This window comes from Portunus trituberculatus, chromosome 24 (genome assembly GCF_017591435.1).
Source record: "Portunus trituberculatus isolate SZX2019 chromosome 24, ASM1759143v1, whole genome shotgun sequence".
Classification (NCBI taxonomy): domain Eukaryota; kingdom Metazoa; phylum Arthropoda; class Malacostraca; order Decapoda; family Portunidae; genus Portunus; species Portunus trituberculatus.
Genome location: NC_059278.1, coordinates 4,774,644 through 4,787,143, shown reverse-complemented (window position 1 = coordinate 4,787,143; position 12,500 = coordinate 4,774,644). Strand labels below are relative to the sequence as shown.

At 39.4% G+C, this 12,500-nt stretch overlaps 1 protein-coding gene and 1 long non-coding RNA gene across 2 annotated transcripts in view; both read right to left on the bottom strand.

Annotated features, from left to right (window-relative positions):
- LOC123508252 (cytochrome P450 CYP12A2-like) overlaps positions 1 to 8,561 on the bottom strand; it is a 9,629-nt gene extending 1,068 nt beyond the window's left edge. The window contains 11 exon segments of the mRNA XM_045261823.1: positions 1 to 453; positions 1,058 to 1,215; positions 1,218 to 1,260; positions 1,775 to 1,853; positions 2,119 to 2,285; positions 2,450 to 2,639; positions 3,360 to 3,594; positions 4,277 to 4,356; positions 5,403 to 5,515; positions 7,272 to 7,540; positions 8,121 to 8,561. The exon segment at positions 1 to 453 is cut by the window's left edge and continues 1,068 nt beyond it. Coding sequence (XP_045117758.1) covers positions 346 to 453; positions 1,058 to 1,215; positions 1,218 to 1,260; positions 1,775 to 1,853; positions 2,119 to 2,285; positions 2,450 to 2,639; positions 3,360 to 3,594; positions 4,277 to 4,356; positions 5,403 to 5,515; positions 7,272 to 7,540; positions 8,121 to 8,445 — 1,767 coding nt within the window. The 5' untranslated portion in view covers positions 8,446 to 8,561 and the 3' untranslated portion in view covers positions 1 to 345.
- A 541-nt stretch (positions 8,562 to 9,102) lies between these two features.
- The window catches only part of LOC123508405, a 17,914-nt gene continuing 14,516 nt past the window's right edge, over positions 9,103 to 12,500 (bottom strand). The window contains exons 2-3 of the long non-coding RNA XR_006675934.1: positions 12,086 to 12,270; positions 9,103 to 9,302 (exon numbers count right to left, since the gene is read on the bottom strand). This is a non-coding gene — a long non-coding RNA (uncharacterized LOC123508405). The remainder of the gene's footprint in view (positions 9,303 to 12,085; positions 12,271 to 12,500) is intronic.

The following is a 12,500-nucleotide window of genomic DNA, read 5'->3' as shown; positions in this document are numbered from 1 at the left end:
CGTTCATGGTGGAGGTGCGGTAGCGTTGTGGGCATTCACTTTTTCCATTAAGGCAGGATCCTATGTTGCTGGGTTTGGTGTAGACAGTAGTAGTGAATCCTGCATTTGTAGCAGTGGTGAGGACGTCGAGGAAGGGTAGGTATATATATATATATATATATATATATATATATATATATATATATATATATATATATATATATATATATATATATATATATAGATAGATAGATAGATAGATAGATAGATATATAGATAGATAGATTAGATATAGATGTGTACATATTCTGATTTCCTTAATTTTTATTTACTGACTCATTTTCTTCATTAGGGTTCCGAAGCTTTCTATCGGTCGGTGAAGGTGAATCGCAGGGGAGACGAGGGACCGTAGCTAAGGCGGTTCACTGAGTGGATATCCTGGTACTTGTAGTCAACCTGCATTTCGCCCAACACCTGCAGGGCACCGCTACGTTAATATATATATATATATATATATATATATATATATATATATATATATATATATATATATATATATATATATATATATATATATATATATATATATATATATATATATATATATATATATATATATATATATATATATATATATATATATATATATATATATATATATATCAAGTTGCAGTGGAAATTACACAAGTTTTGAATTCAAGAGTGTTCATGTTTCTATTTTTATTAATTTTTTTTATTTGTCCTATTCAAGGATTCTGCGTTGTCAGTGGAAAACATGTATACGAATATCCAATCTGACTAATCGCTTTTGTTGTATTTGGAAATAGTTCTTGTGAGAGACTAAGTACTGGGCAGAAAAACGGATTAACTGACATATAGAGAAACAAATAGGCAGACAGACAGCTGATGAATGACCAAGAAGATACACAGACAACTTGACAACAAATATAGAGACAGACATATAATGGGACAGACGAACATGCAGACTGAAACAGGAGACAGACGAACAACTAGATCAGACAACTCGAGAAAGAACAGGGAGACAGACAGACAGACAGACAAACAGACAGATACTCACTCTAATGATGAAACAAAATATCTCCTGGTAAGCAATCTTCCTGCCGATGCACATTCTGGGGCCGTAAGAGAAGGGCAAGAAGCCAAAATTGTGTTGTGGTGCCCAGGGTGAACCACGCAAAAATCTCTCTGGCAGGAACTCCTTGGCGCGGGGAAAACGTCTTCGCGGTGGTTCAGGAGCATTGTGGGCGCCACTACCTCCCACTGTGGGGTGAAATGCGTGCGTAAATCCCGACATACATATGTATACACTATCTCAAGTGCCTCTGAACTTGCTTTCTAGGATGTGAATGCCGATCAATCTGTACAGTGTCTAAGAATTATACACTTTTGCACACACAAGAACGTAAGAAAAATATGGGTCGAAAGAACACACACCTCATGGACCAGCTGACCACACACCATCACTAATTGTACACACACATCACAAAAGGAACGCTGGCCACTCTTCAGGCCAACAGTAAGCAGAGTAAAATGTAAATGTACTATGTACAAACTACTGATGAATGACTGAAGTTACCATGGGAAAGAAAATTATATTAAAGTGAAGGGATTGCCGTGCTTTCTTTCAGCTTCGGTCATTCAACGTGATAACATGGATTTGGCATAAATGACAAGATTATGGCAATATTTATGACTTTGCTCAAAGCTAGAGAGACTATGTTTGTCTATGGCACTACTAGCACACAGGACACAACAATCTTCACAAGTGGCTTACCCCTTTGGGCACCTGATAACCACCGAGCACTGTGTCGCGGGTCAGTGTCCGCACAATGCCCACGTTCACAGGCATCAATCTGCAGAAGGAAACAATTTAGTCAGTCTCTCTCTCTCTCTCTCTCTCTCTCTCTCTCTCTCTCTCTCTCTCTCTCTCTCTCTCTCTCACACACAAAGTCAGAGTTGAAAGAAAATAATTCATACATGAGATGGTTTGTAGAAGAGTATACTAGAATGACTCTTTATGGAGGAATTCGATAAAACACTTGATAATGGAGAACACACACACACACACACACACACACACACACACACACACACACACACACACACACACACACACACCTCAAGGACTCCCGGAAGACTGCCTTTGTGTAGGTGAGAGCAGTGAGATGCTGAGGCAGGAGATGCTGAGGCCGCCCCACCTCCCTGACCACCTCCTCGTACACCTGCTGCTGCACGTGCGGATGACGTGCCAATAGATACAATAAGTTGCCCACAGCATGGCTTGTCTGTAACGAATGAGGGAAACGCAAACATTCAAGAAATGAAACGGTCAAACAAAGGAGAACCGAAAAAAAAACCACCAGAAGGAAGTAACAAAAGGCCAAAACGTGACGTGACAGTATCGTATAGGAATGGAAACAGACAAGGAAGAAATAAGAGGATGGATCACCGTATCGATTCCCGTAGCTATCAAGTCAAGAATGAAGGTGAGCACGTCTTCCCTGCTGAGCTCCGGGGTGGCCAGTAGCATCCCCAGTAGAGTGGAAGAAGGTATCATCGCCCCATCTTCGCCCTGTTGCTGCTGCTGTCGAATCGCTTCTTCTATCTGCTCTGTAGCTTGTATGGCTTGCAAGACTACACTGGAAAAGAGAGGATAGTCTCAGGTCTAAAGGATCAGTAAAGCTCTACATATTTAACAAGATGAATAGAAATAACACCTGTTAAAAGTAAATTAGACAGTAGTCAAATCAACAATGAAAACGTCTCAGTCCTATAGTCATATTTCATTAACTGTCATGCAGATGCCAAAAAAATGTGAGTCGGGTTCAGTGGCTGCAACGAACACCAGTGACGAGGACAGTGAGTATGCAGACTCTGCATAGGTGACGTGCGACACACATCCACACCGACATACAAGACTGGCGTGCATGGCGGGCGTGCAACACAAGCTGCCACCTTATACACTTGGGTACACAAGTCGGCAAGCGCGACACACGAATGAGACAGCACTCCTATCCTGCAGTGCCTCAGCTGAACACAGACCTAATGCATCTCAACGGACCTTCTCTTCTCCACAACGCGAAATGAGCGTCCCCGAATGATCTATCTAGACTAAGCATGTGTGCCGCTCTTGCTCAAGGTAAAAACAGAAAAAAATAAAAGAAAGAAGGAAAAAAAAGGAGAGAAAGAAGGAAAAGGAAGAATATATATATATATATATATATATATATATATATATATATATATATATATATATATATATATATATATTTTTTTTGCAATAATAGAAAAGTATAAATGCACAACACAGTATGTTATATAATAAGAAGAGTTAGAAACAAATAAATGGGAACACTAACTCTGTAAAGACGTGGTGTGCCTGTTGTAGGCGCATGATGGAAGCTGTAGGGAAGTACTGCCATAGCTTAACGTTTTCCGTTTCGTGGAGGGCTCCCAGCAGCTGCTTGGCGAGGCGAATCAGACGGAGAGGATGCACTTCTTCTTTATCACAACCATCGCTAGCCTCGTGGGCCTCTTTTGGCTCCTGTTGCTGCAGACATCCTAACCGACGGTTCAAGGCGATGGTTCCCAGAGCTTGATAAGAGCAACAGTGAAAGGCAGAAAGCTTATATAAAAAATCAATAGCTATTTCATGAAAAATAAGGACGATACCTTCCTGTCGGACGTCATTTGTGTAATAAGACAAACCATTAATAATACGTAAATATTATTACAATTTTTGCACCTTATTTCAAGTAACAATCATAGCATCGAACTTAGAAATCACTAATTGTTCCTTGCTGGTCACTTCAGGCCATTCTGAAGACCACATTTGGCCACATTTGATACATAATTTAGACCAGAATTACTGTGCTGCGCCACCTGTCACGTATTGGTTGGAGGATTGAGCGGCCTGGGACATGTAGACATACAAGAGGCAACCTATTATAGTAAGGTATGATGGCGAAACAAGAAAGAGTAAATAAAAAACAAGAAAAATATTACTATGCTTATCAATAGCAAAGGAATCAAGTATCTGAAATAGTGTTGATACCTTAAATGACATGAAAAGTGAACGATATGAAGGCAGAGATCTGAGGCAAAAACTTCCATGAATCTACGCATTTGGTAACAGGTAATGGAGAAAAAGAAGTCCTTAATATCATATATTATACAACTAAAGCATATCCGAAAAATACGTACACACACACACACACACACACACACACACACACACACACACACACACACACACACACACAGAGTCTGTACTCACACTCCAGGCTCCACTTGTAAAGTTCTGTGTTGAAGGTGTCAGGCACTTCTCCGCTCTGGTGATCCCTTAGGGCTCGTATTCTGAACATCACCATTATAAGACAAAACTAGTAAATACCTGCTCCTCCTCCTCCTCTTTCTCCTTTCTCTTGCTATTGCATTCCTGAGTTCGTCAGTGAAAAGAGGTAAAAAAATGATGCTGTTGGTTAATTTATACATTCGTGAGATAAAAACCCCCCACTCAATTAAGTAAAAATAGGAAAACACATGTACGCAGAAGTTACTGGAGAGATGAAAAAAAAAAAAAAAATAAGACAAGTTTACAATAGCATTAGCCATGTAAATGACTATAATATACCAATGCAGCAGAGTGAGGTACTGAACTATTCTGTTTAATAAAGCTATTTAATGTGATGTGGTTACAAATAAAATGTAGACAACATCAAATCAAGGAATGCAGTGTATCGTTCTAGCAATGTAGGCGTTTTTGCCTCTGTTATAAAGAATGACCTGATGAGGCATTATTTTGATTTTCTTGAGGATGACCACTACTTCCGTGTTTGTGCTGAGTACTTGATAGAGATTATAGTGTCTGGCATGGAAGCGCACATACATTCTTCACTATTTCTCTCGCACTGAACTCCCCAAACCTTGGTGTAACTGAGTATCTTCTCATGCTAGCCAACGTGGTACGGAGGGGGCAGACAAACAATACTTCAGCGTTCATCACCCGAATATATCCAAAATTATGCGAAATCTCTTATCCAACTAGCCAAAAACTCATTCATAAAATAATAATGATGATAACAGTTGTGTGTGTGTGTGTGTATGTGTGTGTGTGTGTGTGTGTGTGTGTGTGTGTGTGTGTGTGTGTGTGTGTGTGTGTGTGTGTGTGTGTGTGTGTTGCTTTATGCCTTGCTGTAGATTCCACTTGCCTTACTCACTCCCTAAAGGATCTGTGAGGAAAAGTTATATTCCAAAATGGTGGATAAAGCATCTCCATGCAGTATTTAGCATCTGGTTATTGGGGGAATATTAGCGAAAATCTCACAGAACATTCTCAAGGAAATAACAAGAACAAATCTAAGGGATAATTTAGGAAATAGTCAGTAGGCGTTCGTATTTACCTGATGACGAAGTCCTTGGCGACATCATCCATCTCGGGCAGGTATTGAGACACCAGTGGAGAAGCAGTGAGGGGTCGCTGCACTACGCGCCTCACCCGCCACCACTCTTCCTCCTGAGACAAGTGTACTGTACATTTCAACTGTTCAAGACAGGTTTCCTTTGAAGAAAGAAATACTGTAACGAAAATACATATTTTGATTTCCATGAACAGGACAGGAGTCAGATTAATCCAATTTTGCTCCAGACTGCAGTACTGTATACGGATAATGTTGTGTATCGTATCTCGATATTGCGGAAATCCTCAAGAATGCGAGATTTAGACAGAAATAAGCAAGTTATTTGTGTGAGCAATGGTGTGAAGTAAGCTAGCGTCACTTTGCGACTTTTTCTTTGTCTCTTTTTCTTCGCCTTAGAACCTAACGATAAAAATAGAACATACATAAGAAATAAGTCAAACAGAAAAAAAAGACGAAATACAATGTTAAAATCCATAAGAAATTAGAATGAGAGGGAGGAAAACACACAACATTAAGGAGCATATAATAAAAGGAAAAAGAAATAATAAATTGAGAATGAGAGGAAACGCAGAAAAGACAGCCATGGTATGTGAGTCATGATGATTATTGTTAGCACAAATTACGTACAAGACACATGAGTGGTTGGTATCTGCTTGGCTCATTTGACGTCGCTAGTTTTCATATTACAGCGGAAACTGAGAATAGTTAATTATCGCTCATCAAGACTGTGCCAGAGTGCAAAGTGACGTCCAGCAGCCCTGCACCCGTCTTTCTCGTGCATATCTCTCAACAAATAAACACATCAAACTATTTGGTTCAGATTATATCAAATGATTATAAAAACACAGAGACATTAGCACGGAAAAATATATAATGATAAGCAATACTACGATATTCTTGTATAGTTTTTACGTACGTATGCCTGTGTATAAACTGGACATCCGTGTGTAGCAATATCGTATTAATAGCGAAACATGAAAAAAAGATTGCGCTTCTCATATGTTAAGTGTTAATCAAAGAATTCATTGCCCATTTCGCATGTCTTGTATTGTATCTCATCGTTGTGAATATGCGGGACAGACACACTAACAAACAGACAGACAGGCAGACCAAATGTAAAGTACTGTATATCCAGCAGTGTTTCATAAAGTGCTTTGAAGAGACCAAACTGAACCAGCTTTTGGTCACTGGACAATGCTCATCAGAAAAGTGTACCTACTCGCACGAACATAAACAGAAAGGATTCTCAAGTCTCACATGCTCTGCTACTCTGAGCCTACTGAAAACAAACAAACAAACAAACAAACATGACTGATAACTTGAGATGGAAACTGAATTTCTTGAATCTGAACAATTGTATATAATATTTTACAAAATAGATTTTTGTACATTGAATAATCACTATATCTGAAGTCATCTTTGTGAAAATTCGAGACAAAGACAGATTGCCCGTCATGTTTCTAAACTTAACAACGTGAAAAAGTGCCGCTTGAGATGAATATATATATATATATATATATATATATATATATATATATATATATATATATATATATATATATATATATATATATATATATATATATAAATTATAAGGTAATCAAGATTTTAGATTTGAGCAAGATTAAGTATATAGGTTACAGGTTGATGTATTACATGAAATGTTGAGATGCATAGTTTTTGAACAATATAGAACTAAAAGTCGATGTAGTTTATAAATTCAAGTCCTGCAATGAGTGTAATTTTACAAACACAATATTCTCTCTCTCTCTCTCTCTCTCTCTCTCTCTCTCTCTCTCTCTCTCTCTCTCTCTCTCTCTATCTATCTATCTATCTGTCTCTCTCTCTCACCTGCTCGGCAAGAATTCCAGCTCGTCCCTGGAAAAGGTGGTCATGAGCGTGGTGCTTTCCATCAGCGCCTCCGTCGCTGCGCACTCGCTTTAGGGACGCCATTGCTGGACGCAAGGGATTGTACATTGTGGCCCTCAGCATCGTCTCCAGGTCTTCTGGTTGCGTGATGAACACCAGTTGAGAATGACCAGGCATGTCCTTGCGAAACGTGGGACCAAACTCGTCCCTTACTGCCTGCCAGAACAGATACAGGCGGTCTGGATCGAAGGCTGCGAGGAACAAGCAAACAGCGTACTATAAAATATGTGTTTATGCATGTATGTATGTAGGAGGAATTAAATCAGGAAGAGGAAGTAGAAGCGGCACGTGAGTCTGGAAAGTGTGTGTGTGTGTGTGTGTGTGTGTGTGTGTGTGTGTGTGTGTGTGTGTGTGTGTGTGTGTGTGTGTGTGTGTGTGTGTGTGTGTGTGTGTGTGTGTGTGTGTGTGTGTGTGTGTGTGTGTGTGTGTGTGTGTGTGTGTGTGTGTGTGTGTGTGTGTGTGTGTGGCGAAGTGAGGTACATTGGACTGGCAATATTAAAGAAAAAAATGTATAAGTTTGGAAAAACAAGTCCTGACTTTAATGGTAATGGTGGTGGTGTTAGCATTAACTGTAGTAATAATAATAGTAGTAGTAGTAGTAGTAGTTGTAATGGAAAAGGTGTTAGTAATAATAGTATTAGATGTAGTAGTAGCAGTAGTAGCAGTGGTAGTAATGGTAGATATGTTTGTAACTACAATAATAACTATGGTATGTAGTAGTAACAGGAGTATTTGAGTATTGGTATCTAGTAGGTAGAAGTTTTACTGTACCTGGATGTCTCATCATGTAGGGCAGACAGCCCACGATGGGCCAGGCACGAGGGCCTGGCAGGTCTGAGGCGGGACGGGGCTGACCAGTGGTGTTTCCCTTGGAGACAGATTTACCACAGTCGTAAGCCCGTTCACTCATCATGTCTTGCGGGTCAAAGATCATGTCAGCGTTTTCCTCCATGAGTTCGTAAGCTTCCAGATAGGCAGGAGCATGCACATGGCGATCCACTTGGGGTTCTCTGGGACAGGAGCGGTTGCAAGCGTTCCTCAAGAATATAGTGCTTCGTGCAGCATACCAGGGGATGACAGCGCTCCATAGCCTCATCTGTTAGTAGTTCCTGTTGGTTATGGTTTGGCAGGTATGTCATACAGTACTGTGTGTGAAGCCTAAAGTATTAGCTGTCTGAGTGAGAGAAGCCCTACAAAGTGACGTTGAGAGAATCTACTCGTCTCAGAAATCTAAGTGATGATAACACTGTGGTATCTTATCAATGGCGAAGTGCATTTGTGATAACCTCTGCCAGTCACAAACTATTATCAGTTAAGCAATTACTACAATATCAACCTGTATTACAACATGCTCCAAAAATGCCTGTACCTTGAACTTGACACACATTTCTGTTATAATTGAAAATGTAATATTGTTTAGGTTTTTTGCTATATTATTATTATTGTTGTTATTATTATTATTATTATTATTATTATAATTATTATTATTATTAACATTATTAACATTAATGATAATATTATTATTAAGATATTAATAATAATAATAATAATAATAATAATAATAATAATAATAATAGTAATAATGATAACTAATAATAATGATAATTACTATTATCATCATCAACATAACATCGCCGCTCAAACAAAGCCAACGTAGTTTACAAATTGACACATACCAAGCAAGAGTAGTATAGAGAAAATATTTATCTACACGTCATGACTATCAGTATCAATAATATTATTCACCTGCATGAGATGTCGAGTGGTGCCCCATTATTTACGAGATTCAATGAAAAGTTTGAGTTTGAAAGTACTCTTTAAAATGTTTCATAAGAAGGCCACTGATTACATGGTGTCCAGTTCTGAGGACAAGACACTGCACGTAACCCCAGCTCAGTTGTCCTTCCCATTAATGACGCACTGTCCACCACCACCATAACAGAGGCTCAGACACTGCAAGACAGGGTATGTGTTAATGGAGAAATAACATCGATGGCCACAATGACATTTATCAGACATTTAGAAAAAAAATATCATGTAAAATAAATATTGGCCTAAGGTGCAAGTACAAAGTAAATAGTAGGCTACCATTCATATTGTTTTCGTGAAGTAGGAAAAACGTCATGATATAATCAACCTACCATCTGATGAATGCCTCACAATTTGTAGGCAAATAAAAGAGATTCTACTACAGTAATGTACTATTATGTTTTTATTAGTTATCCTTAAAACTGCAGTTATTGATAGAAAAGTTGATGTTAAAAAGGAGAACTGCGCTAAGTCTGTAATACATCAACATCAGAAACACTGTATTCAACAATATCAACAGTGCTATTATATTGTATCACCATTGTTGCTATTCTTCTTAGGCTGCTTTCACACGAACGGTTTTTGCTAGCCCGGCACATGCTGAATGGTTTAGCATTATGTTGACTCTCATGGACGTATTCACAGAAGGCGGAACCGGCAGTCTTGCTGCTCCGGCAACCGCACCCTGCCAATTTACCAACAAGACCGCAATAGCAGGAATGCCTCACAACGGTTTCGATGGTCATGTGTTGCTATGGAAGCCTTCAGTCATCCGGTGTTTCCCGCGTGCGGCGAGGGGTATTTCTTACTAAATCTTTAAGTTTTCTTATTAACATATTAAGGAAAACAGATATATCTTCAGTTGTCTCACAAATTATAATTTTCTTAGCAATATATGGAAGAAAACAGAGATAAATTGAGTTTCTCTATTATATTTATGATTTTTTTTAGGAATACAATCAGAAAACATCTTTTCAGTTTTTTTCACTGAATTGATGAATATTTTGATGCCTTCCATCACTAAGAGACAGAGGTGCACTATCAAATATGACGAGGAGATATCGGAGCGAATATCGAGAGGAATAACCTGCGGCAGACGCCGCACTGTTCAACTAGCGAAAATCGTTCATGTAAAAGCAGCCTCTAGGTTATTTTATAGTAGAGTGTGATAAGTACAGAGAGCAAAGAAAAGCTCTGGATACTCAAGTAGCAAATATCATAGGTAGGGAAGAATGGGAGGAGAGAAACGAGGGGGAAGACAGAGGGATTAGAACAATTCTAGGACTGACAGGAAACAAAGACAATGATTGTAGAACAGTGAGCCACATGAAAATATTCTTAGTCGAAAGCTGGTCAATAAGGAACAAACTTTGCAGACGGTGAAAGAAGGAGAGAGACCTAAGAAGCGATTCTAAGCGGAATAGGTCCAAAGAAGAAGAAGAAGAAGAAGGTGCCATGCGGCTGCCGTTAGGCATGTGCCGGACCGACGAAAACCGTTCGTGTGAAAGCAGCCTTACTACTACAACTATTTACGACTCATTTTCTCACCACCACCAACACCGCCACCACTACTTTTACTATTACTGATACTACTACTACTACTACTACTACTACTACTACTACTACTGTTTACCTCTAAGGTACTGGGGCGGCTTCATCCACTACACCTTTCGAAGAAAAGTATAAATCTATTCCTGTCCTTATTAATTAATTTTTAGTTATATTTCATGCCAAAGTTGTTTTTCTGGCAATATTTTGTTGTTATTTTCATAATAATCATTCTCTTCAACTAGTCATCAATATCTCCGTTCCTTCATATTTTCGCTGCACAACTTTTTTTTTACTGTCAACTGCAGTCCATTTGCATGTCACTTTGCACTCATCACTTACTAATTGGAGAGAGGGTTAAATACCATCACAACACATTCTGCCTCTTTACTTCTAATCGCTATAACTTAAATCTCTCCCTAACACTGCATTATCTTTGGAACCTGGTAGTCAGTAGTATATAGTAACAGTGGTGGTGGTGGCGGCAATAGTGAGCGTGGCGACTGATCACTCAAATTAGCGACGCAATACTTAATGAGTTTATCTGGTCATGTCGCGTTGGTGGCGGTGTGCGTGGGTACAAGTAATAATTTCCCCGCTTTCTGGTGTAATATGCTAGCACTTGTGCACGGTCGTTTCGGTCACTATGCTGTATTGCCAAATTGATATTTAAAAATGGATGAGATCACCTCGTAGTGTAAGAGTTAACAGATTTTTAGGTGATTTAACACGTCGAGCCCAGCTGGCTGTGGACGAGCTGCTGGAGGGCGTGGAAGGCCTCTGCGTTAGGCTGGGTTTCCCTCACTTCATGGCCGTCCGCGCCACCGAAGCCCTCACTAAGATATCTCGTGTCCTTAGCTGCACTGTCCTCAGCTACGATCTTTCTGAACTGACGGATGAACATGTCCTGGCTCTAGAGAGTGACCTGCAGGCTGACCAAGGCTTCTCAGTCACACTCAACTTCTTGCTTCAAGACTTCGTGGCGTTGGTAGCCAAGTGGGAGGAGCCAGCTATTTCGGCCCTACTCCTGACTCTGACCTTCAACTTGCAGCTCTGCGAGGGTGTGGATCCAAGCGAGGCCATGGCAATCATTCTTAACAGCATCCTGGCTAATCAGGGAAGAGAAGATGAACTATGGGAATACGTTAACTGGTATTGCGAGACGTTTGATTTGAGATACGAGGAGCTCTTTGCGTACATTGTGTTGGAAGTAGCGCTTACTAAAGACGGAGAAAGTAGTACCGCATTATATTCACCTCAGTCACCCTTATTTTACTGAGGCTCATACATAGTTCACTTCTACATGGGACCCAACACTGTATTTACATAAAGAAACACAAAATTGAGCTTTTACATTACTTAGTTTCAATATTACTTACTTGCGTTCATAGATGCAGCTTTGTTTCATAACAGACGATGACGTGAGTGAGGTGACGTAGGGAGAGACAGCCACCCATCAGTATGACATCCATGACATCGCTCTCTGAGGTTAGGTCACAGCTCGCTCTTCAGGTGGATTAAATATACGCAGCTCCCCAATCGCCTAAGCATGTCTTCCTGTAAACTACAATTTGAATGAAATTACATTACTCCCAAAAGATTAACTGTCACAAGGCAATGTAGTGGAATTGCTAAAGAAAATCATACGAATCAATATTTTTTTTTTCGTTTATGTACACTGTACGTGTTGTCTGTATTCTCATACGAATAAGATTGATAATGTCTTACTCCTAAAACTAATAATCAAATATTCATGATCTTCCGAGACTAACGTTAACAACTATTTACTCATAT